This window comes from Oncorhynchus mykiss, chromosome 19 (genome assembly GCF_057628025.1).
Source record: "Oncorhynchus mykiss isolate SJ-2025 chromosome 19, ASM5762802v1, whole genome shotgun sequence".
Taxonomy (NCBI): Eukaryota; Metazoa; Chordata; class Actinopteri; order Salmoniformes; family Salmonidae; genus Oncorhynchus; species Oncorhynchus mykiss.
Genome location: NC_143040.1, coordinates 46,087,981 through 46,112,204, shown reverse-complemented (window position 1 = coordinate 46,112,204; position 24,224 = coordinate 46,087,981). Strand labels below are relative to the sequence as shown.

The window sequence follows — 24,224 nt, the reverse complement described above, 5'->3', positions numbered from 1 at the left end:
AAATTCCTGGGAAAACAGTATCCCTTTAAAGAGGCAGAGCAGCATTGTCATCCCTGTAAAAATACAGCAGCAGCGAGTAAGCGGAGGCATTAATGGACACGGCAGTGCCCTTGGGGGGGCGTGATCTCAAATCCCTTTTAGCCATATTACATCAGGCCCCGCCACGGTGTTCCACATCGCCACGGTGACGGGAGTAATCAGCTAGGGGACCAGGAGTGTAAGCTCTCTGTGTTATGTCTCCTGTTATGCCTCTCACTCTCTGTTACTCTCTCTCTCTATTTGTCACTCTGTCTCTCTCTTACTGTGTTTCTCTCTCTCCTTTGCTCTACCTCCAACTTACTCTATATCTCTATTTACATCTTCCTGTATCTCTCTCTCTCTCCTGCCCACGAGGTGCAACAGAGAAAAAGTCACCATGTTCCATATAGTTCAATTATGATTGCTTTCCTGTTTCCCCCCATCGTTTCCTCTCTGTTTTTTAATTATACCCAACTCACGTCCAGAGAAGCTGGTCTTTATCTACTCAAAGAGAAGACAGAAAGAAAGAAAGAAAGAAAGAAAGAAAGAAAGAAAGAAAGGAAAAAGCGTATCCCCAAAGCTTTCCCCTAATAGCGCATAACATACATTCTCTTCAGCTGCTGTCAGAATAATTTTGGTAATTTTTTCCCTATGTCCAGCAAACATTAGTTTGCACATTAGCCTGACCCAGTTACTGTGGCTGTGCTGCTGCAGAGAGAGAAAGAGAGGGAAAGAGGACCCAGTCTCGGGTTGATCAGAGCCGGGCGGGCCAGGCTGAACTGGGCTGGCGGCCTGTTCATGATTATGGACCAGAGAGACCTAGCCTCAGCCAGAGAGGGAGAGACTGAGGAACATCTGAGAACCAAAGGGAAAGGATGAGAGGAAGAGAGGAGAGGATTGGAGGGGAGAAAGGGGAGAGTGCTTGGGGTGCAAACTGGAGGGGGAAGCGGGAAAGAGGGGGGGGGGGGTGAGAAATGACGTTACTGGAAGTCCTCTGGTTGACTTACTGGAGGGCATTAACACAACTTTTTTGTTTCTTTTGATGTGTGTTTTTTTGTTAATCCACAGATTTGAGCATGTTACGCAGTGAGAGAGGGCGAAGGGGGAGGGGGGACTGGAGAAAGAAAGAGAGGGAGCTGATCATTCTGTTTAATCACCTTTTGGAAGAGGGCCAGATAGTCTGTGGTGCTGGAGTGAGTGAGTGAGCGAGGGTGAGAGAGGGAAAGAGAGAAAGAGGGAGAGACTAAAAGACAGAGGGGGATGAGCCTGAGAGCTGAGCCCTTTGAAACAGCTTGGAGCAAAGCAGCGCGCATGTGAGAGAGAGTGTGTGTGTGTGTGTGTGTGTGTGTGTGTGTGTGTGTGTGTGTGTGTGTGTGTGTGTGTGTGTGTGTGTGTGTGCGTGTGTGTGTGCGTGCGTGCGTGCGTGCGTCTGTGTGTGTGAGAGAGAGAGTGAGGCCCTGTTCCCGTAAATGCCTGTGAATGCTGAATCCAGCAAGAATCTGGCCTCAGTGCAGAGTGGAGGGAGCTGAGGGAGCGGGAGGGATCCATTTTAAAACTATGTGCATTAACTATACTTTTCCCCATAGATTAAGCACTCGGCATGAATAATTTAGTCACTCTTATGCTAATGGGATCATGAAAGTATCCCCTCTGTTCTGTGTTTTCTTCCCCCTCCAGAGCAACTATTCTCAGCTTTCAACAATAGCCCTGCCCCTTCCGAACAAACCCAGAGACACTGACAATGCTTTCACAACAACCCCACAGACACCTGAGTAGCAAGGCCTGGACATGTAGTGACACAGGTTACAACACCTTGGAGACCTCTTCATGTACTAATCTTACACATGTAGGAAAGTCATGCTGTAAAGTCTATTTTACGGCCAGACCTGTGTAGGAAAGCTCTGGGTTTATCTGACGTCAGTCTCCTGCTTTGGCTAGGGTGTCACTAAGGTGTGTGGACACCGTGATTGATTGCCCAAATGCCAGTAAGCCACAGGCGGAAAGCACACCAGGCACATCATGATAGCTCTTAATTTATTGTTAATGCGATCATTGTTGCCATTTAAGTGGTTTTGTAAGCAATCTACTGAGGCTAGGCTCCTCTTCCTAAACCTTTCATCCTGGCTGCCCTCATCCTGGCTGCTCTCAGCCTGGCTGCCCTCATCCTGGCTGCCCTCATCCTGGCTGCCCTCAGCCTGGCTGCCCTCATCCTGGCTGCCCTCAGCCTGGCTGCCCTCATCCTGGCTGCCCTCATCCTGGCTGCCCTCAGCCTGGCTGCCCTCATCCTGGCTGCCCTCACCCTGGCTGCCCTCATCCTGGCTGCCCTCTGCCTGGCTGCCCTCATCCTGGCTGCCCTCAGCCTGGCTGCCCTCAGCCTGGCTGCCCTCATCCTGGCTGCCCTCAGCCTGGCTGCCCTCATCCTGGCTGCCCTCATCCTGGCTGCCCTCACCCTGGCTGCCCTCATCCTGGCTGCCCTCAGCCTGGCTGCCCTCAGCCTGGCTGCCCTCAGCCTGGCTGCCCTCATCCTGGCTGCCCTCAGCCTGGCTGCCCTCAGCCTGGCTGCCCTCATCCTGGCTGCCCTCATCCTGGCTGCCCTCTGCCTGGCTGCCCTCATCCTGGCTGCCCTCAGCCTGGCTGCCCTCTGCCTGGCTGCCCTCATCCTGGCTGCCCTCATCCTGGCTGCCCTCATCCTGGCTGCCCTCAGCCTGGCTGCCCTCATCCTGGCTGCCCTCACTCCACTTTCTATCGCTCTATCCTTCTTTATTCTTTCCTTCTCTTTCGCTGCCCTCTGTTTTGAAAGAAGAGGGAAGAGGGAGGGATAGCCTGCATGTTTACACACACACACACACACACACACACACACACACACAAACACCCTTGTTGCTGTGGTGGTGTGTTGTGGTGAGGTAGGGGCACTGGGTAAAAATGATCAGTCCTCCAACAGCTGGGAGTGACGGCAATGGAACAGCAGGTCCAGGCTCTGCTTTATTGTTTATCTGTTGTTTATGGGCCAGTATTCAGCTTTAATTACTACTCTAAATTAAATTTGAACAGGCACCCAGAGACAGCCAGCTATTTCACTCTGGGGCAGGAACAGCAGCCACAAAAACGCAACAAGGCTTCCATCTTGCATTTTAGCTGAGTCCCTGGCTTCCTTTCTGTTGTGGTTTCATGATTATTTTCTCTCCTCCTCTCTTTTTCTTCCCTTACTTTTATTTGTGGGGGGCTCATTCAAACACACAGAAAAGCTGTACCCAGGCCTTGAAAAAAGAGAAGAAGAAGCCAAAGGTCCGGAAACTGCCAGATTCAGCAGGCCATGTTCGCACTGTGCTAGCTGGTGCTTTCTGGATATGGCCAGGGAGTCCTGTCCCCACCAGGAATGATCCCCCTCTAGTGAGCTCAACCACAATGACCCTGCCTAGAGGGGCCCCTGGCCAGGGGTGGGTGAGCTGCACACACTCCAACACACACTGAAAACACACACACCACACCACCACCAAGGCTAGCACACTCCCGCCGAGCCTCTCTCTTTCTCTCCCTCAACCTCTCTCTCTTTCTCTCCATCAACCCCTCTCTCTTTTTCTCTCCCTCAACCTCTCTCTCTCTTTCTCTCCCTCAACCCCTCTCTCTCTTTCTCTCCATCAACCTCTCTCTCTCTCTCTCTCTTTCTCTCCCTCAACCACTCTCTCTCTTTCTCTCCATCAACCTCTCTCTCTCTCTCTCTCTCTCTTTCTCTCCCTCAACCACTCTCTCTCTTTCTCTCCATCAACCTCTCTCTCTCTCTCTCTCTCTCTTTCTCTCCATCAACCTCTCTCTCCCTCAACCTCTCTCTCTCTTTCTCTCCCTCAACCTCTCTCTCTCTCCCTCAACTTCTCTCTCTCTCTCTCGCTCCCTCAACCCCTCTCTCTCTTTCTCTCCCTCAACCTCTCTGTCTCTCTTTCTCTCCATCAACCTCTCTCTCTCTTTCTCTCCCTCAACCCCTCTCTCTCTTTCTCTCCATCAACCTCTCTCTCTCTCTCTCTCTTTCTCTCCCTCAACCACTCTCTCTCTTTCTCTCCATCAACCTCTCTCTCTCTCTCTCTCTCTCTTTCTCTCCATCAACCTCTCTCTCTCTCTCTCTCTCTCCATCAACCTCTCTCTCTCTCTCTTTCTCTCCCTCAACCCCTCTCTCTCTTTCTCTCCCTCAACCTCTCTCTCTCTCTCTTTCTCTCCATCAACCTCTCTCTCCCTCAACCTCTCTCTCTCTTTCTCTCCCTCAACCTCTCTCTCTCTCCCTCAACTTCTCTCTCTCTCTCTCGCTCCCTCAACCCCTCTCTCTCTTTCTCTCCCTCAACCTCTCTGTCTCTCTTTCTCTCCATCAACCTCTCTCTCTCTTTCTCTCCCTCAACCTCTCTCTCTCTCCCTCAACCTCTCTCTCTCTTTCTCTCTCTCAACCTCTCTCTCTCTCTTTCTCTCCCTCAACCTGTCTCTCTCTTTCTTTCCCTCAACCTCTCTCTCTCTCTCTCCCTCAACCTCTCTCTCTCCCTCAACCTCTCTCTCTCTCTCTTTCTCTCCCTCAACCTCTCTCTCTATTTCTCTCCATCAACCTCTCTCTCTCTTTCTCTCCCTCAACCCCTCTCTCTCTCCCTCAACCTCTCTCTCTCCTTCTCTCCCTCAACCCCGTCTCTCTTTCTCTCCCTCAACCTCTCTCTCTCTCTCTTTCTCTCCATCAACCCCTCTCTCTCTTTATCTCCCTCAACCCCTCTCTCTCTCTTTCTCTCCCTCAACCTCTCTCTAGCTCTCCCTCAACCTCCCTCTCTCTTTCTCTCCCTCAACCTCTCTCTCTCCCTCAACCTCTCTCTCTCTCTCTTTCTCTCCATCAACCCCTCTCTCTCTTTATCTCCCTCAACCCCTCTCTCTCTCTTTCTCTCCCTCAACCTCTCTCTAGCTCTCTCTCAACCTCCCTCTCTCTTTCTCTCCCTCAACCTCTCTCTCCCTCAACCTCTCTCTCACTTTCTCTCCCTCAACCTCTCTCTTTCTCTCCCTCAACCTCTCTCTCACTTTCTCTCCCTCAACCTCCCTCTCTCTTTCTCTCCCTCAACCTCTCTCTCACTCTCTCTCCCTCAACCTCTCTCTCTCTCCCCCAACCTTTCTCTCACGTTCTCTCCCTCAACCTCCCTCTCTCGTTCTCTCCCTCAACCTCCGTCTCTCTTTCTCTCCATCAACCTCCCTCTCTCCCTCAACCTCTCTCTCACTTTCTCTCCCTCAACCTCTCTCTCACTTTCTCTCCCTCAACCTCTCTCTCTCACTTTCTCTCCCTCAACCTCTCTCTCTCTTTCTCTCCCTCAACCTCTCTCTCTCCCTCAACCTCTCTCTCACTTTCTCTCCCTCAACCTCTCTCTCTCTTTCTCTCCCTCAACCTCTCTCTCACTTTCTCTCCCTCAACCTCCCTCTCTTTCTCTCCCTCAACCTCTCTCTCTCCCTCAATCTCTCTCTCACTTTCTCTCCCTGCATCTCTCTGGGGAGTCTATGTTTCTGCAGAACATGGGGGATTGTTCAATTGCTGAGAAAATTTACAAAATGTTTTATCTTTTTTTCTGCTGGGCCTTTTGATAGTAAAAGTGGGGAATAGTGTGGAGAGGCATTTTACTCACCACTCAAGATGTCAAAATGGATTTGCTTTTCATGCATAGCTAATAATTACAGGAGCGGTCTAAAGAGAGAGAGAGCGAGAGAGAGAGAGACAGAGAGACAGAGAGACAGAGAGAGAGAATGAGAGAAAGCTTCCCTACCCTGAAGCTGTATCAGTAGTGAGGATGTTTCTGATATCTCAAGATAAGCTCAGAAGAAATCAAAAGAGCTGCTAATCCAAAGAACTGTAAGCCGAGCCAACGCTGATAGTCTGATGGTGGAGAGCAATGAGCTGCAATCTCTTAAGGACAACTATTGAAACTTCTCCCATGTGCCAGTGCTGTTTCTTAAGCTAGAACACAGGAAGTCCTGCTCACAGAAAGTCTGAAGGTAATAATGCATACTTGTGTTTTTTTTTAAATAAATTCCGTTTTTTTTAAAGTGTGTGAAGGAATGAGGTGGAGAAGGATGAGACAGAGGGGGTTGGGGGTTAGCAGGCCTGTGTGCTGTACCCAAACCCTCTTTACAAGGTGTCAAAACCTTAACTGGCAATCTCTACTGACAGCTTTGAGCATGCTTCACCTTGCTTTACTGCTTCACAGTAAATTATTCCGTAAGAGGGGCTACACATATTTTCTCACTGGGTAAATAGTTTTCTGGCAGGGGTTCAGAGTGCTGCTCAGTGCCGAGATACAAGCCAGAGATTACAAATGTACATTTTGCTCACAGCGACCATCTCGAGGCCTGTATACACACACACACACACACACACACACACACACACACACACACACACACACACACACACACACACACACACACACACACACACACACACACACACACACACACACACACACACACACACACACACACACTTTCTCTCTCTGTAAGGAGGGAGAGGTATGTGAGGTGTATACTGTAATGTACATCTACCAGGAACTCTAAACTGTCAAAGTGATGTCTTCATTAACATGAGGAGGAAAACAAGAGGAGAATTCACACTCGCCAACGCATCCCCTCAGCCATGGTCAGAGACCCCCTGTGTAGATCTTATATAATCAGGAACATTTCAAACACATGCTGGGAAGCACAAGACCCAAAAGGGTGTCCTTAAGACTTCTCCTTTAAAAGAAATTGAGGGATATTTAAGCCCCACACACCTTTTAAAGGTGTTTGCAGAAAAAGGTTGATTCTGTTTTGTTTTGTTTTCTCACAGAACCCAAAGGATTGAACTGGAGCTCTTGTCTTTCCTTCTGCCTCCCCCTCTCTCTCTCTCTCTCTCTCTCTCTCTCTCTCTCTCTCTCTCTCTCTCTCTCTCTCTCTCTCTCTCTCTCTCTCTCTGTCTCTCTCTCTCTCTCTCTCTCTCTCTCTCTCTCTCTCTCTCTCTCTCTCTCTCTCCTTATACCCCTCTCCCTCCCCTCATTCTTTTTACCTCAACTAACCTCCACCCCTTTTAACAGAGGCTAACCTGTTAAATACCTCATTAACCAAGTAAGGCACACGTTTAGCTCTTTCACTGTGGGCTTAAGTGTTCCGACTAAGGAGTGTATTTTTCTAACGTGGAAATATGGTTGAGATGGGAAGCCTGGCCATGCGTGAAGTGGAGTGGATAGGAGTGGGGACTGTCAGAGTGGAAGGGTCAGAGTCGGGAGTCAGGGAGAGCTTCAAGCGTTAACGTAATTGCAAGAATGTGAAAAATGAGGCGGCTGGGCTCCTGAGCGGAGCGAAAGGTCAGAGCGCGCCTCACACAAAACAACTGGCTGGAGAACGGCCTCATTAGACCATTAAATCAGCGGCCCCCTCTCTCTCTCCTTTCTCTCTTCTTTTTTCTCATTCACACTCTTTTTTTCTCTCTGTCTTGATTTCCTCTCTCAACTCATTTTCCCAAATCTCTTTTTTTCTCCACATTTCTCTTTTTCTTTCTTTTGCTCTATCCCTCTCCTCCATCTTTTCCTTGTGTTTGAAGGGCTTTTTAACCCAGGCTTTGAGCTGGAGCTGTGTACAGTATTTAGGCTCTTTTGGTCTTGGGCAGGGAGGCCCAGGTCCTACGGGGTCCTCCTCGGCCTCCTGCTCCGCGTCGTACAGTAACTGTCTTTGCCTATATTGATCAGCTGTTACTGGATCCGGTGCAGAGGAGTCGATAAGTGCTCTGTGGATTATAGGTCACTTGTACTTATGTGTGTAAAATAATCAATAGGCAGTGCATTTCTCTACTCCCCTGTTCTCTCTACTCTCTCTGTACTCTCTCTGCTCTCTCTACTCTCTGTACTCTCTCTGCTCTCTGTACTCTCTCTACTCTCTGTACTCTCTCTGCTCTCTCTACTCTCTGTACTCTCTCTGCTCTCTGTACTCTCTCTGCTCTCTCTACTCTCTGTACTCTCTCTACTCTCTCTGTACTCTCTCTGCTCTCTCTACTCTCTGTACTCTCTGTACTCTCTCTGCTCTCTTTACTCTCTGTACTCTATCTGCTCTCTATACTCTCTCTACTCTCTCTGCTCCCCTGTTCTCTCTACTCTCTCTGCTCTCTCTACTCTCTCTACTCTCCTGCTCTCTCTGCTCTCTCTGCTCTCTCTACTCCCCTGCTCTCTCTACTCTCTCTGCTCTCTCTACTCCCCTGCGCTCTCTACTCTCTCTACTCTCTCTGCTCTCTCTACTCTCTTTACTCTCTCTACTCCCCTGCTCTCTCTACTCCCCTGCTCTCTCTACTCTCTCTGCTCTCTCTATTCTCTCTGCTCCCCTGCTCTCTCTACTCTCTCTGCTCTCTCTACTCTCTCTGCTCCCCTGCTCTCTCTACTCTCTCTGCTCTCTCTACTTTCTCTGCTCTCTCTGCTCCCCTACTCTCTCTACTCCCCTGCTCTCTCTACTCTCTCTGCTCTCTCTACTCTCCTGCTCTCTCTGCTCCTCTATTCTCTCTACTCTCTCTGCTCCCATACTCTCTCTGCTCTCTCTACGCTCTCTGCTCTCTCTGCTCCCCTACTCTCTCTCTGCTCTCTGCTGACTACTCTCTCTACTCTCTCTACTCGCTCTGCTCTCTCTATTCTCTCTGCTCTCTACTCTCTCTACTCTCTCTGCTCTCTCTGCTCTCTCTACTCCTCTATTCTCTCTACTCTCTCTGCTCCCATACTCTCTCTGCTCTCTCTACGCTCTCTGCTCTCTCTGCTCCCCTACTCTCTCTCTGCTCTCTGCTGACTACTCTCTCTACTCTCTCTACTCGCTCTGCTCTCTCTGCTCTCTCTGCTGACTACTCTCTCTGCTCTCTACTCTCTCTGCTCTCTACTCTCTCTGCTCTCTCTGCTCTCTCTACTTTCTCTGCTCTATCCCTTTCCCCCTTGTGCAAACCTCTTTTCTGCATCGCTTAGTCCCTTCTACTACTAGCTTTGCAGGAATGACAAACAATAAATATAAAATAAACCTGAATATAACAGAAAAGTCATTTGACAGATGTACCTACACTTACTTCTAGAAATGGGGTAAATGTGGGTTAAATCTTTGAGCTAAATCTTAGAGCTACTTTCCACCTTGCTAATTTGCAGTGCACCTCGTGAGCCGGAGTTACTGTCACTGTCAAGCCCCTTCCGCTCAGCCAGACAGCTGCCTGTAATGCAACTAGTCCTGACACGGGACCACCACAGGCCCACCTCTAGGAGTGTCTCTGTGGTCAGTAATGGTTCAGCAGCACAGCCACTCCAACAGGCCCACAGACTCAGACAGACTCTATGATTAAACCAGCACAACCACAGAACAGAAACACACACACCATCGATGCATTTTATTGCCTATTGGCAAAACGATAGCCATGATTGGACATGACAAGCGTCTGGCGTCTTGTGGAGACAGACTGTGAGAGAGAGAAGAGTGTGTGTGTGGTGTGATGAAACACCATGTAAACCCCCGAATGGAAATGGACACAAACAATAACACACACTCGTGCACACATACACACACACACACACTGCCGCCAGTGAAAGGAGATCTGACTGCAACAGAGAACACTGAAAACAAGGGCAGTACAAGAAAGGAAAGGCTAATGGCTAATCAACACTGTTGTCTTAGCAAAGACACTAGTAAGATAACAGAGTTAGATCACTTAAGTTTGTTCTGTTTTGGTGTTGATGCATCGTGTTGATGCCTGTGTTTCAATAGTTCAACAAAATGTGAATACAAGAAGATCTAAACAGTTTAACTATCCAAAATGCAGACTCACAGACATGACTTGCATTATTGGCTGGCCCTCGCTTCATAATTCGTCACCAAACCCACTGGCTCCAAGTCATCTATAAGTCTTTGCTAGGTAATGCCCTGCCTTATCTCAGCTCACTGGTCACCATAGCAGCACCCACCCGTAGCACACGCTCCAGCAGGTATATTTCACTGGTCACCCCCAAAGCCAATTCCTCCTTTGGCCGCCTTTCTTTCCAGTTCTCTGCTGCCAATGACTGGAACAAATTGCAAAAATCACTTAAGCTGGATGGAGACTCATATCTCCCTCACTAAATTTAAGTACCAGCTGTCAGAACAGCTCACAGATCACTGCACCTGTACATAGCCTATCTGTAAATACCCCATCCAACTACCTCATCCCCATACTGTTATTTTTTTTCTTCTCCTTTGTACGCCAGTATCTCTACTTGCACATTCATCTTCTGCACATCTATCACTCCAGTGTTTAATTGCTATATGTAATTATTTCACCACTATGGCCTATTTATTGCCTTAAGGTTAAATAAAAAATAAAAAAAATGATAACTGTAATAGAATGTATGCATTATGATAGGCAGGCAGGCAGTCCAGACTATAAAAAGCACAAGCTGTTCTGAGCTGTAATTGGGCTTGTAGAGCTAGCAAAGTTAATATGTTTTAAATGCTAGTGAGAACTGGCAGAAATATCCTATTAACCACCAGCTTTCTTAGCACTCTACCTCTAAATAGCTACAGTTTACAGCAGTTAATAAGCTGCTCTCTCTGTGTGTGTGTGTGTGTGTGTGTGTGTGTGTGTGTGTGTGTGTGTGTGTGTGTGTGTGTGTGTGTGTGTGTGTGCGCGCAAGTGAGAGAATATTAACACTTTAACACCATTTCTAATGAGCAGTAATTGTAAATTTGATCGTCTCCAAAAGTAGTGTGTTGGCAAGTCTTTAAAATATTATGTTGCATGTGTGCTTGTATGAGTGTGTGTGCATGTGCATGCCTCTATGTGTGTATGTGTGGGATGTGTGTGTGTGTGTGTGTGTGCTGGCTCACCTAGTTCGCTGCTGTTGTCGCCGCTCTGTGAAGCGTGGCCCCCACTGGAGGGCCCTGGCGTGCCGGCCGAGTGTGTGGAGGTGGCGTCATCGTGGTCTCTCCAGGAAGCTGGGTTCTGCATGGGTTTTACAAAAAGAGAGAGAGAGAGAAAGAGAGGATTCATCCGTCCGCATTCCCCATCCAAACCGCAAACCAGGAGTGGCGAGAGAGAGAGAGAGAGAGAGAGAGAGAGAGAGAGAGAGAGAGAGAGAGAGAGAGAGAGAGAGAGAGAGAGAGAAAGAGAAAGGGAGACCACATGAGTATGTTGGAAACATGAGAGTGACATCTGTAAGAGTCTACAGTGCAGTGAGGATCTCTTGGACTGCTTACATTTTCTGGGCAAGCAAAGAGTTCCACTCATTTTGCCCCTCGCACACAATCAACAATGCCACTACAATCAAAGGCCGAAAGAAACAAGCTTAGCGCATTAAACCGTCTGGCACTAAAGTCTCAACTCTGCAATCACACAGTTTCATTAATACATAAGAGCACACAACACAGCGACGACGGTTAATGTGCCGTCTGATTTTGAACGGTGCAGGCAGGGCGCTCGCTGAAGAATTGTCTAAACACATATGGCCGGGCCCCGTGGAGTTAGTTTATACCGTAACCAATTGAGACTTCCGTGTCAAGTGAGAAATATCGAGGTAAGAAGCCTAAATACACCACAAGAGCTATTCATCATTAGCACTGTCAGAAATGAAAATAAGATATGACAGTGATTCTCCCTCTAATCTGCCAAAAATGCACACCTACACACGCCCCTACACACAGAGACAGAGACACACACACACACACACACACACACACACACATTCAGAGAAAGTACAGAGCACTCCTATAGAGCAAACTGGCTCAAATACTGGTGCAGTAATAGTTTTTACAGAAAAATATAGAGCTCATAAGTAGAGTTTTTCCTTTCTCTCTCTCCTTCCTCTCTCTCCTTCCTCTCTCTCCTGGTCTTTCCCAGGTCCCTGCAGGTCCGGACCGGGAAACAGGAATTCTACAGTACTGTACAGGAAAGGCTTTATCAGTGCCACACGAAGGCAGGCTAGAGGGGGAATTTCCTCTGCCATTCACACCACAGAGAGACAGACTGTGAGACACACAGCACAAACAGACACATGAGTCACACACACACAACCACACAAACACACAGGATAGCCTATTCAAATATAACTCATCACCTGAACACGATGACAAAATGTTGGCGAATGCTGGCCCAACGTTGTCTGGGGGCCTGGAAAAGCAGCCCCTTGAAAGGAGCCCAAGCCAAACAAACACAGGCCTGCACCAAGGCTTCCCACAAACCTCATCCCACTTCTCCCCGCTTTCTTTTTTCAGTCTCAAACACACAAACACACATACATATATGAAAAGTGGGAGGGGAATACATGGCACAGAAATATTTCAAAAGAGCCCGTTTTTTTACCATTCTGCCTCAGATCGGTAGCGTTCGCGCTGAACTTTCGCCTGCTAGTGAGGCTGTCCCAGTTTGAGTGAGCTGTTCTGGGGGAGGACAGACAGGGGAGGGCCTGGAGAGGAGTTCACGAGGAGAGGCTATGAGACAGCAGCACAGAGCGGTTCGCTGACTGGCTCGCTGGTTCCCTTGGGTGCCTGGTCCTTATGTGCTCCTGCTCCAGCTGTGCCTCAGCTCAGCAGCCCTCCTTTTATCTGGTACGTTTTCAGGGAGGAAGGCTGTGTTCTCAAACAGCTCAGAGCGGGGCGGCAAACAGCAGACAGACGCAGGCCCTTCAGCCCCAGCCACAGCGCTCCACTACAACCCCTCTCAGCGTCAGCTGTTCACCGGATGGCAATCAGATAAAGAACTGGGAGAATTACCCAGAAGAGGAGAGGAGGTGGGGGGGAATAAGGCAGGCCGGACCGAACAATAGCCCCCCGTGGGTTTTAGCCCTTCTGAACAAGGGAGTGGAAAAGAAGAACGTCCCTACTTAATTAAGAGGGGACGGATGATTGGGATCTACTGCTTACCTGGGCTATTGATCAGATATATGGGCTGAGATGGGCTTTGATGCGTCCAAGAGCCTTTGTTTACAAGTATCGGTATATTTTTTTACATAGAGAGTAACATCACTAATGTTAGACATCTCATAACTCTTCAATTAAGTCTCACGAGCAAATGCCATAAAAAAAATGTAAGTGATCGAGAGAGAGAGAGAGAGAGAGAGAGAGGGAAAAAGGCGTCAAGAATCCCAGGCAGTGTATGATGTATTTAGCCAGAGCCAGACTCCAAATGGCCTCTTGTTGTTCTAAGGGAAGAAAATGACTGGGTTCCACTTCCTGACACTGAAACACCCATTGCCGGCCAGACTGGCCTAGAAAGCTACTATACATTACAGTACGCTAACTAACTCCCTCTCTCTCTCTATCTTTCTCTTTCTCTCTTCACATCCACAACACTGCAGCCAGCCAGGTCACCTTCTAGTCTGAGGGCCAGCTATGCCAGGGAACCACATGGATTTAATGCAACGGCTGAATCGATAGGACTTCATTTAGCTATCATTGCACAGTAATGTGTCATTTTTAATGGCTCGGGTACTAAATTAAAATCAGAGACACCTTAGCTAATGGTGTTAAAGGGAGTGATATTTGGCAGTGAATTGCTAGCCAGAAGTACAGTAAATGGAAGCTTGGCCAGGGATCTAGGCCTGGACTAAACTAAGCCTAGTTGGTCACAGTAACATAAGCAAAGACCAAACAACGGTAAGATTATTATGTAGGGCCAATCATATGCTGATGTTTTCATTTGGTCAAACAGACGCCACAGTGTGCATATCTGTCGCTCACCTCTCTTCAATAACCGCTCTCGCACAACATGACAAGAAATATCACAACACCGGCATTAACTTTCCACACTCAACAAGGTTAACCTTTCTGAGCTAGGAAGGGTGTTTGAGTCCATTAAACTTCAAACAAGCTGGAGGGGAAAAAAAACCTACGTCGCCGAAAAGGGTCTTCCTTCATCAATCTAAAAACCAAGAGCGCTACAGAAACAGAAGAAGAAAAGGGGGGGATAAAGCCAGCAGCACCACGTCATGTGACTACTCCCTGTAGCTTGGCATAATTACGAGTCAAAACATGGTTCACTCCATGCTCTTCTCTAATTGTGTTAAAGAGCACTGTTACCAGGAGGAGAGACGAGAGCAGCAACGAGCAAACACAACACAACACACAGCGCAGGCAGACAGGCAGACAGACAGACAGGCAGGCAGCACAATAGGTAGACGAGATGGAAAATAAGATACAAGGCAAGCCTGGTCTCCCGGGGCTGACTTTTCTATTTGCTGGGGTTAGCGTCTCACAGCTGATAATGCAAGTTGTAATTAATATAAAAGCAGGAGACAATATGGGGGAGAGGCTTGTAGTGCATCAGGGCCACAGGAGAACAACTCACTCCTCCGCTCCTGTTCTCCTCCTTTTCTCATGTACACACGTCTGACATGCCCATCGCAGCAATTTCACCGGCTTTTCCCCCTTGGAATTTCAAATCAAATTGATTTAGCGCTGTCATTGAATTTTGTTCAAATTCCCAAGATACCTAGGGGGGGGGGTTGAAAAAGAAAAGAATGCAGAGTGATTCAGGGGACTACACTGGTGTATAGTGTAGTCTCTAACAACACTGCCTTCAACGGCTCGGCCTGGGAGGCTCCTGTGCTGAACATGTCCCATAATGCTGACACACTAGAAACATACAGATTCATTAATCATAGCCGGCTGACATTTCAAGACGCATCTTGCCACCCCTCGTAAGCAGTTAAAGTCCTCGGCCATTTTGGACGATTTTTACACTTAATTATAGAGACACGCCAAAGAAAGATGTTAAACGTGAAGGTACTCTTCTGCTGAACAACTGAGCATTTTTACAAGACCTACATTTATCCTTCGAGAATAGAAAGGAAACATTAATTAAGTAACTAATAATTCACTGTTGTGTGTTTTAAGAGAGGCCTGGGTGACTGCCAGAGTGTATGGTGGGGGATTTACTTCAGGGCGAAATAAGTCTCATTCCACTGAATGGCACATTACATGTGCAATCATTCTATCAGAATGCACAGATAAGAACGGGATTCCACTCCATTGAATGCTATGTGATTGACGACATCGACTCATACCAACACGAGAACATTACTCGTCAATCTGACAACTGATTGATTCAAAAAGACATCTCGACCACAGATAACAGCGTCTTAGAATACAGCTCAAATATTTCAGATGACAAAACAACAAGAAAAGGCATTGCGAATACACACCCCTGGGCAGTAGTCATTATGAATATGCATGGTGCAATAGGTGTAACATGCAAGTCATCTGACAACTAATAGTACTACTGCTTTAGAAACGTTTTTTTTCTTCTCCCCGGCTCAGTTGTAGGTTGCATCTGCGTCCATTGCACGGAGCTAGGAGGGAGGGAGCTAGGAGGGAGGGACGGGCGAGTAGGGATTGTGTGTATTTCTCTCCCTTACTACCCATATTGATTAGACATGCCTGCCAACAGGCCCCTGCATCTGAACACAAATCAAATAGGAAACGTCGGCCCAGACGTTCTACCATCACAAAACAATTGTCTGGAACAGTGCAGTCAGGCCACTCAACTACATATTATTTTGACGGGGGATCCAAACAGAGACAGTTCGGTCGGCGAGAGCTAAGTGCTAGTTAAATTAGAACATCTTCCAAAATGGAGAAATTCCATGGTTCGACAGCACCAGAAGCCCCGGAGGCTAGACGTAAGGCCAACACAGGGAGGCAGAGTGTATGATTATGGAGCAAAGCGTGTGTAGTGCTAAGCATAGGAACATAAAGAAACAGGACATACATTACATGTCCAATGACAACAACAAACGCCATTGTACGTTGTACAAGATGTCATATTATCGGTTTGATTCCTTGTCATCATCATTCCATCAGATCAATGGGTTTTTACAGCCCAAGCCTTTACCAGAGAACCAAATGTAAACACTAGTGTTTTCTCTCTGGCCGTGCAGTGCTAGGATAACCTGCATAACCTTTGTGGGAACTATAACCAACAGCCCTCAAGCGTTGAGTGAAAAACCGAGAGTGGCAGAAAACTCAAATCCAACAATATTTCTTCATAACAGACTATGCACAAGTCGTAAAAAAAGATGTCAACAGCATGCGCATGTGTTGGGGGATAAATCAAATCTTGGCCAATATGTACAGCTTGGTGGAAAAAGGCTGTACAATAGACACGAGGAGGCACAAAGAACAAATTCATTAGAACAGATCATATTCCGCAACCATTCATTCTAGACTATTTGGTGCCTTAATTGGATGTAGCACAGAGAAGGCAGAAATGTCATTTCATTAATTAAAAGACATGCGAGTACAGCAATAGTCATAGAAATCCAACGTAAGAAATCAACAGTGCCATAAAGGCCCCCTCTGACAATGGTATAATCCAATCAGCTCTGACAATACAGCGTTGAAGTGTAAATAACAGAGCACTTATTAGGGTCTACTGTCAGGTAGAGAATTGAGGGGGCTAGAGAGGGAGAGCAGCCAGGTCACATCAAATCGACTTAAGTATTTGACGTTTGTCCTGGTCCCCAGGACGTTGGGAGATGCCTTCAATACCGTCCACTGGGGGCAACGTGAGCACCTATTACCATCTAGTAGGCTTGCATGCTCTGGCTCCGAGGATCGGGGGTTCAATCCCAAACCTTAACTCTTACCGTAACCCCTATCCCAAACATTAACCCTTACCTTAACCAGTCGGAATTCATGCCTAAACTTAACTGTCAAAATTGTACGTTTATCCCCTGGACAAACGTTGAATACTGAAGTCAGACCATGATACCTTGTTAGAGAGAGAGGGAAAGGGAGAGGGGGAAAAACAAGCTCAACGGGCTGTCTCCGTGAAGAGCCTCATCATCTCCAGCAAGCCCAACTTTCACCAAATGAGATGTAGCCCTGGGCTATATATTAAAAATGCATATCAAAGCAAAGAAAAATGGACGTGAGAGATTCTAACTAAATAAATTAGCATATCTAACTATCAAATTGCCTTCCCCTCTCCAACTAGAAGAGAGGATAGAAATGAATAATAAAACAGAAGCAAAATAAATAGTAAAATAAATAAAACAAAACAAGTGTAGCTGCAACTCAGAAACCCAACAGTAGGCCTACACACAGGCCTACACACACGTGTTGCTATACACCGATTTCAATATTGTGTTCACTCATTATATTCCTCGTCGTATTTGAGGCATATACAACTCAAACTACTAAAATATTATATGGAAATGAGTGAGCATAATGTGGGGGATATAGTCATTAACTACAGGGTTTTAGGGCCTGGTTAAGCACAGGGCACTATAATATACACTCTTCTGTTGTATGCATCCGGTATTCTTCATGACCCTTGACCTATAGTTTGAGCCGTACTGTTTTTACTTTTATATCAGCAATTATATTTTGCACTGCATTTCACATTACTGTCAAGAAGTATAATAAAAAGTCGATACATGTAAGTGCAACAATAAATATGTGCTCAGCCTATCACAGTACACGTTACGTTTATAACAACGTAACAGTCCGTGCACGCTACAGTGTATTTTATACTGCACATCTTATTTTATACTGCACATCTTATTTTTTATTTTTTTAAATTATTTTTTACATTTGAATAAAGATAATCTGAGAGCATGTACATTATTAGCCTGTAATCACACTACATACAGTTCAGCACTATAGTCGCTCAGTAAACAAGATATAGAAACGCATACGCAACCTCCCTTCGCTTTAGTAAGGCTGTGCACAACAATTAGCTGTAGTAAAATGATCATTGCTGCCACAAGAAAGAAAGAAATCGCTCCAACCTAAATAAAACAACTAATGAAGTGGTCAGTGTGAACGATCCCAAGATAAATGACTTGTCGTGCACCTTCGCGTTTGTTTATTGCTGGTCCTGATTTTCTTTATTGGCATATTTAATGACCTAATTATCAAAATAATATTTCTCACAACTGGACCCGATGACAATTGCATAGGTCTAAACATTGCGAGGGATAAACATTGCGAGGGAACATTGGAAATTGGCTTGAATATCAACCATCTGCCACGAAACTAAACAGGCAAGTTTATCTAATCTCTTCAGTATAAACAACAGAATGCCTCATTTCTACACTTAGCCTATTCTGGAGAGGAGCTCCACCATGTTGAACTTTTAACCGCTGCTCGGCCCCACTTTGCTACGGGTGTTAATTGTGTTTTAATTCACCTTATGCGTTGCACTCTGACTGCGCAACTCTGAACAATGCGCCGGCTTTTCAAAGAGAATCAGCCGCTATTATAGCTAGACCCAACAGTTGCAGCGCAGTGACTTTGAATAATACTTAAATCTGCTTTCATTCCTAATAGGCTTGGGCTCGTGCTGCTCAGATATAAACCAGTCACTCTGTCACGAAATACACACCGCGAATTCACCAAAACGTCATCCCTACAACCTATTTAATAGGGATATTAGATCTGATCCCAGATATTAAATCAATAATGAATTATCAACGTTAGGCCTTTATACAATGCACCGATTATATGCAGCGTCCCGTTTTTACACCGAACAAGACGCGTTTAAGGCACGGGATAAATCTTGACATTTAAAGGCACTGTACTTCAGGTGTATGTCATTGAATTCATTATTATGGAAACTCAAGTCCATAAAATGGGGGTGCAGAGGAGAGAGTCACTGCAGAGCAGAACCACAGGGCGATCAATAAGAAACAATTAAACACATTAACAGCAACAGCAAGTAACGCCATTACTGCACTGCCAAGCCGTGAGGTAGGCCTAATACCACATTATGAACTTGACATTGATGGTAGCCCATACTGAATATCACTTTCGCCCTTTCTGCAGCAAAATACGAAAGCTTTTTTACGCACGCCCCAAATCATTATAGTCTCTTACACTGTCTCTCGGAATTATGCCCTTGCTTTTTTTAATCATTAGTCCACTCCAAAAGCGTGCTATTCTATTGTAATTCTGAGCAACATTTAATCGCTTTCACATTCAATGTCCAACAGTCCATATCCCCCAAAAAACAATCCATATCCCCCCAAAAAAACATAACACACATGCACACATTCTCGCCTTCTGTCACACACACGCTCTCTATCACACACACACACACACACACACACACACACGCGCGCGCGCAAAAGGCACACGCACACGCACACGCACACGCACACGCACACACACACACACACACACACACAGACAAACAGTAATTATACACACATGAATGCCCCTAATCAAAAGACTAAAACAATAACTCACTGCATTGTATCACAAATGACTTTTGACCTAAAAATATCGATTTCCCAAATGCATCTGCAGCATGCAACAGCACCAACAGGCCTACTGCTGAGGACATATACCACAACACAGGCTAAACGGTGACTATAATGACAGTTCACACCATGTAAAACAATCAACAAATTACACCTTTAGTAAAATACATTTGAAACAACTTCTAACGACAATAAAATGTCACAAATGACTATTTGAAAACGTCTACTTCAATATGACAAACAACAAACAATACGCACTCACACAACGACGCCGTAACAGGCCTCTATAACTTTCTGATAAAACTACTATAAAGATAGAAAAGCTTATTACTTACGTGATCGGCTAGGTTGGTCGAAGATCCCGAGAGCTCTTCGTGGTCTGACTTCGAGCTTCCATCCCGCTCGTCAATAACTAGATCTATTGGCATTTTTCCTTTCAAACAACTGATGTACCGGTGGCAAAAATTGTCGCAGAGCTCGTGCACCTAGAACAAGGAGAAAATAAAAAATGGTCAGGATGGGGAAACGGTGCAGACAGTCCAAGAATATCTAGCCTACAATTAAGGGACATTATCCGCGCAAGGAAACAATAGTCACATTGTTGCAGCTGTTATTATTCTCTTGAGACCAGGGCAACAAGTTGAACGGAAAAAAATAAACACCATGCGTAAGCTCGGCATATAATAACCAGTTGAGGCCAAATCTCCAGCCTTCAAACCTGTGATATTACCATAACAATAATGCCAAAGCATTATCAATACGGTCAGTGTATTGTATAGGCCCAAGAGTGTGAATTCAATCCAATATCTCGGAATTATTTTATGAGTCTCTTTATGACAATTAAATATTATGGTATTTTAATAGTTGAATATGAATGTTTCTCTTAATAATGTATTACATCACATGTAAACTCATTTTCAGCTAAATTCAAAAACTGTCTAACTTTCACATTTGTGCAACAAATTAGGCTACTTACAATACGAGTTATGTAAATACAGGACCACATGCAGAATCTAAAGCGGATCACGTCTCAAACACTATAATCACACAATACAAATATGAATTATATTTAAAAAAATACCTTTTCTAATTCCAAAAGGTGAAATCGTAATACTTGTATGGCTTGTATCATCTGAAAACAGGAATAAACAAAAATAAAAATCAACATTTTGGAGTCATCAAATTATGAAGTATAATGGAATGGTAAGCATAAGGCATTGTTATTTTCACTTCATATAACAAAAACACACTCCTGCATTTTCTTGAAGTTTAGACAATGGGGTTCTCGAGCAAAGTTATGCTTCCCACATTTGTCGTGGTGTGCGATACTGCATTCGCTATTCATTTAACATTCGAAAAATAAAAATGTTAAGATGAACTAACAACTGAATTAGGCAAGACACATTTGGTCAACCGAGCCAATTGATCTGGGCTACATAGGCAGCGATTTCAACGGCAAACCCTGCTCCATTGCTCCCAATGAGTGACCATGGCGCAGGATTCGCACAGTGAGAGTCCCAGCGCTTTTTAGCCTAATCAGAGGCTTCCCTCTCGGCCTCCTGTAGGCAGCGTAATGCTGTGCCACTCGAGACCCCTCAGAGCTTCCCCTTGTTCACTTCAAAGAAACCTATCTAACATCTGTGTTGTGCTTTTGCATCAAATCCTTACATGTTTACTTTGCGATGCTGAGAACACAAGAGCATGGTTTAAGTCAAAAACAAGCTAAGTAGAAGTAATAGTTACACCAAAAAGGGAATTGAAAAGCAAACGGTCGTGCATAGTGCTTACCAAATTGTCCAACTCTGGATTTGATGAAAATAAAGGTTTTTCTGCTCGGACCTAGAATAACACCAAAGATGTGGGGTTAATTCGACTACTTCTTACAGGCGTTGAATGCATTTAGTCATGAATCCATTCCAAAATATATATTTGACTTTAGTGCAATAATGTTGTATAATAAATAAAACACAATTCAAAGTTATATTATGTTTGCATGTGTAGACATTAATGAGTCAATATTATCAGTGTATTTGCGTTTTAACTTCGAAATTATATAACCTAACAAACACACTTTTAATTTTCAAATGTTCAACTTTAACTTTAAAAATCAAAAAAGTGAAATGTGTAAAAAAGTTAACAAGAAGATACGTGTGCTACGTGTGCCATGAGCACTTGGAAAATCCTATTAGGTGTTTAGAAAATATATTAAAAAGTGACCTGTTTGGCAAAGACTGCGATGTCCTCATTGAAGGAGTCGGAGGAGCAGACATCGCCGCCTGCTACCCCAGGCTCCCTCGGAGTGCACGTCGCCAGTTCGCACTTCTCAAAAACCAACGCGAGCAGCGGGAATAATGGGTGACTGCAAGAGGGGAAACAGAGCCTGAGCACAACCTGGCAGCCAGCTCCTCCACACAGGCTTAACACAAGCTAATCACACGGCGACACAGCAAGTTAAAGTTGTGCGTAAAACTAAAGATCCCAAGGAGTGTAAATAGTGAAGAATTTGTCAGGAATAATTTAAACTACTATACTTTCCAAGGTTTTGACTGAGATAACATTTGAAACGTATCTCCACATTTTTCCATAAAGTAGATTACTTTGTAAACATTTTATGAATAAGCTATGTGCACATCAATGGCAAAAATGCATTGTTTACAAATTACATAATTTGTCTTATATTTTCCCAATGCATTTTACGCACGGACACTGACGCATTAGTGCTGACTATTATAATGTTTTGGCGATTATACCAAATATAAACTCGGACCTATCAACTTGTTTACAAGTAGCCATAACCATACGTTGCTGTGTGTGTTTATTCCCTTTTTACAATATGCCAATAAGATGCATCCTTCTATTTAAAACATGCTTAGTTTTAATTGTATACTATAATGGTTATCCATATTATTTTTAAAATGTAAGTTGTGATAATATCAGATGACTGATAAACATAGACCTCTAGGTTTTGACAATATTACATTTTTAGCTAAACTACACTTCATTTTGTAAACTTGCTAATGCATATAGGCCTACGCTGGGTTAACTTTTGCAACAAGTAAAACGTCCATAAGTCAAAACACACTGAAAGCGTAAAATATATTAAAAAATAAAGTATGTAATTATAGTCCACCTACCCATAGATTTGATCTTTATCCCTCTTTAAAACATCGTTGACAGCGGAGCCCATGCTGTTGGGCATAACGCTGGGATGGGGTGCATGAGCACCGTAGTGCTGGCCATGGAGCGGTGGTCCATGGTTCAAGTGATGGACTTGGGGTAGCGGCCGTGGAGCATGCGGGTCTCCGTACATAGACGCCGGGACCCCGACTCCGTCCATCCCACCATAATGGGCCAGCTCATCGTACTGGAATAAAACAACAACAAAGTCAGAGGATAGAAATTCACGCGTAACGTGGCCAAAATGTACATATAGGCTAGTTATCAGGTAACATGTTACTGAAGTCATAGTAGGCTACAGTCAAAGCGCTATAGTAAAACGAGGCTACTACACCAGCAATTGAAAAAAGTAAGCAAATCCTTGTGCCATTCCTGTTGCTTCGGCAGAAAAGGCAATCGCTATGGCTAAACTACCAAGTGAATACATTGATAAGGTTTGTATTTGTAATTACCAAAAACATTTTAAAGTTCTGAATCCCCGAAGGTGGGTTACTTTGGCAAAACACCGAATTACTTAGGAGTCCCTTTAAAACTGCTCCACGAATGCTGCGGAGACCGTCGGTTAAGCAGAGGCTTTAACTCCGCTTGAAGAGTAAAGGTAGCCTACTGCAAAAATGTCAAATAAAACGGCTTAGATATGAACAATTTATAAATAAGCCGCCACTGACAAGAGGATAGCGATATGGAGGCCCTCCTAGAGTGGATTTGTATAGGTAAGTGTTGGAGATTTAAAACCTACCCTTTGCGCCATCAGGCTGCGCTCCAATAAACTCCTGGATGTGTCGTATATTTAATATCCCAGTCAGGTTAGAAAGTGATTTAGTGGTAAGATTCCTTTTTCAACCAACTTTGCGAATTCTCCTATTCTCCAATGTGGTAGAGTGCAAGCAGAAGCATCAGGATGAGTTTTGCAATTTTTCTTGTTTTCCTCTTTCCCCAAAAAATAAAAAAAATTGTCAAGCACCAAACTGAAGGTTACAATCGGCCCATCAACAACCTGCATGTAACTAAACTGTCGTGTCTCGTGGCTTTTTGCCACTCCAGCTGTCAATCAAAGCCAGGGGTTGTCAAGGTAATGAATGAATGATGGTTGGTGATGATGTTCAAGAGAGGATGAATCTTTTCAGCCCGTTTTCATCCAGCAAGTCCGCGTCCTCTTTATGCCTCCGGATTGCTATCTTGTTTTATTATTACTGTAAAAAGAAAAAGCAATAGAAATTAAGAGATTGCAATTCAGATCTTTCCTTCCCCCGTAGGTATTTCGTCTATCTCGCGGTCTGAGATGAGTGAGTGTCAGCGAGTGTTGGCAGGTTGGCTGCTAGCTTGCTTATAGAACAGAGTCAGTTTGCTGCGCTGATCGGCGGGAGAATGAAATGACGGAACCCGGAAGTAGCGGTGGCCATAGCCAGTCCTACAGCAGCTACAGAAAGAGAGGAGAGACCAAATCCTGTGATATGCAGAGTATGCACGAGGACGGCTTCAACTCCTCACGGGGGGAGCCAAACAACACAGATTCTACACTCCCAGGCAATTCCCTTCGCTGATAAGTGAGAGGCAAAAAAGTGAAGTAGCCTATTTGTGTTACTCTGCTCTGCTTTTAGATCCGAAGCAGCGTTTTCCTATACATGCCAACGCGGACCTATAGCGCTGTATAATAACAGTAGGAAATGCCCGAGCTAAGGCGCACGACTAACTTGTTCTAGTTTCACTATTGCAAATAGTCTGAAAGAAATACGCGTGGCACCCCGTACCGTTCACGAGTCAAAAAAAGTTATCATAAATATGATAAATCATGAACAGCCTATT

The 24,224-nt window shown here is 45.2% G+C and overlaps 1 protein-coding gene across 1 annotated transcript in view; it reads right to left on the bottom strand.

The window, feature by feature from the left end:
- Positions 1–23,788, bottom strand: part of LOC110497754 (homeobox protein Meis2) — a 107,858-nt gene extending 84,070 nt beyond the window's left edge. The window contains 7 exon segments of the mRNA XM_036954718.2: positions 10,870–10,984; positions 19,577–19,726; positions 20,323–20,373; positions 21,030–21,080; positions 21,459–21,600; positions 22,376–22,605; positions 23,158–23,788. Coding sequence (XP_036810613.2) covers positions 10,870–10,984; positions 19,577–19,726; positions 20,323–20,373; positions 21,030–21,080; positions 21,459–21,600; positions 22,376–22,605; positions 23,158–23,169 — 751 coding nt within the window. The 5' untranslated portion in view covers positions 23,170–23,788.
- Between the last annotated feature and the right edge of the window lie 436 nt (positions 23,789–24,224).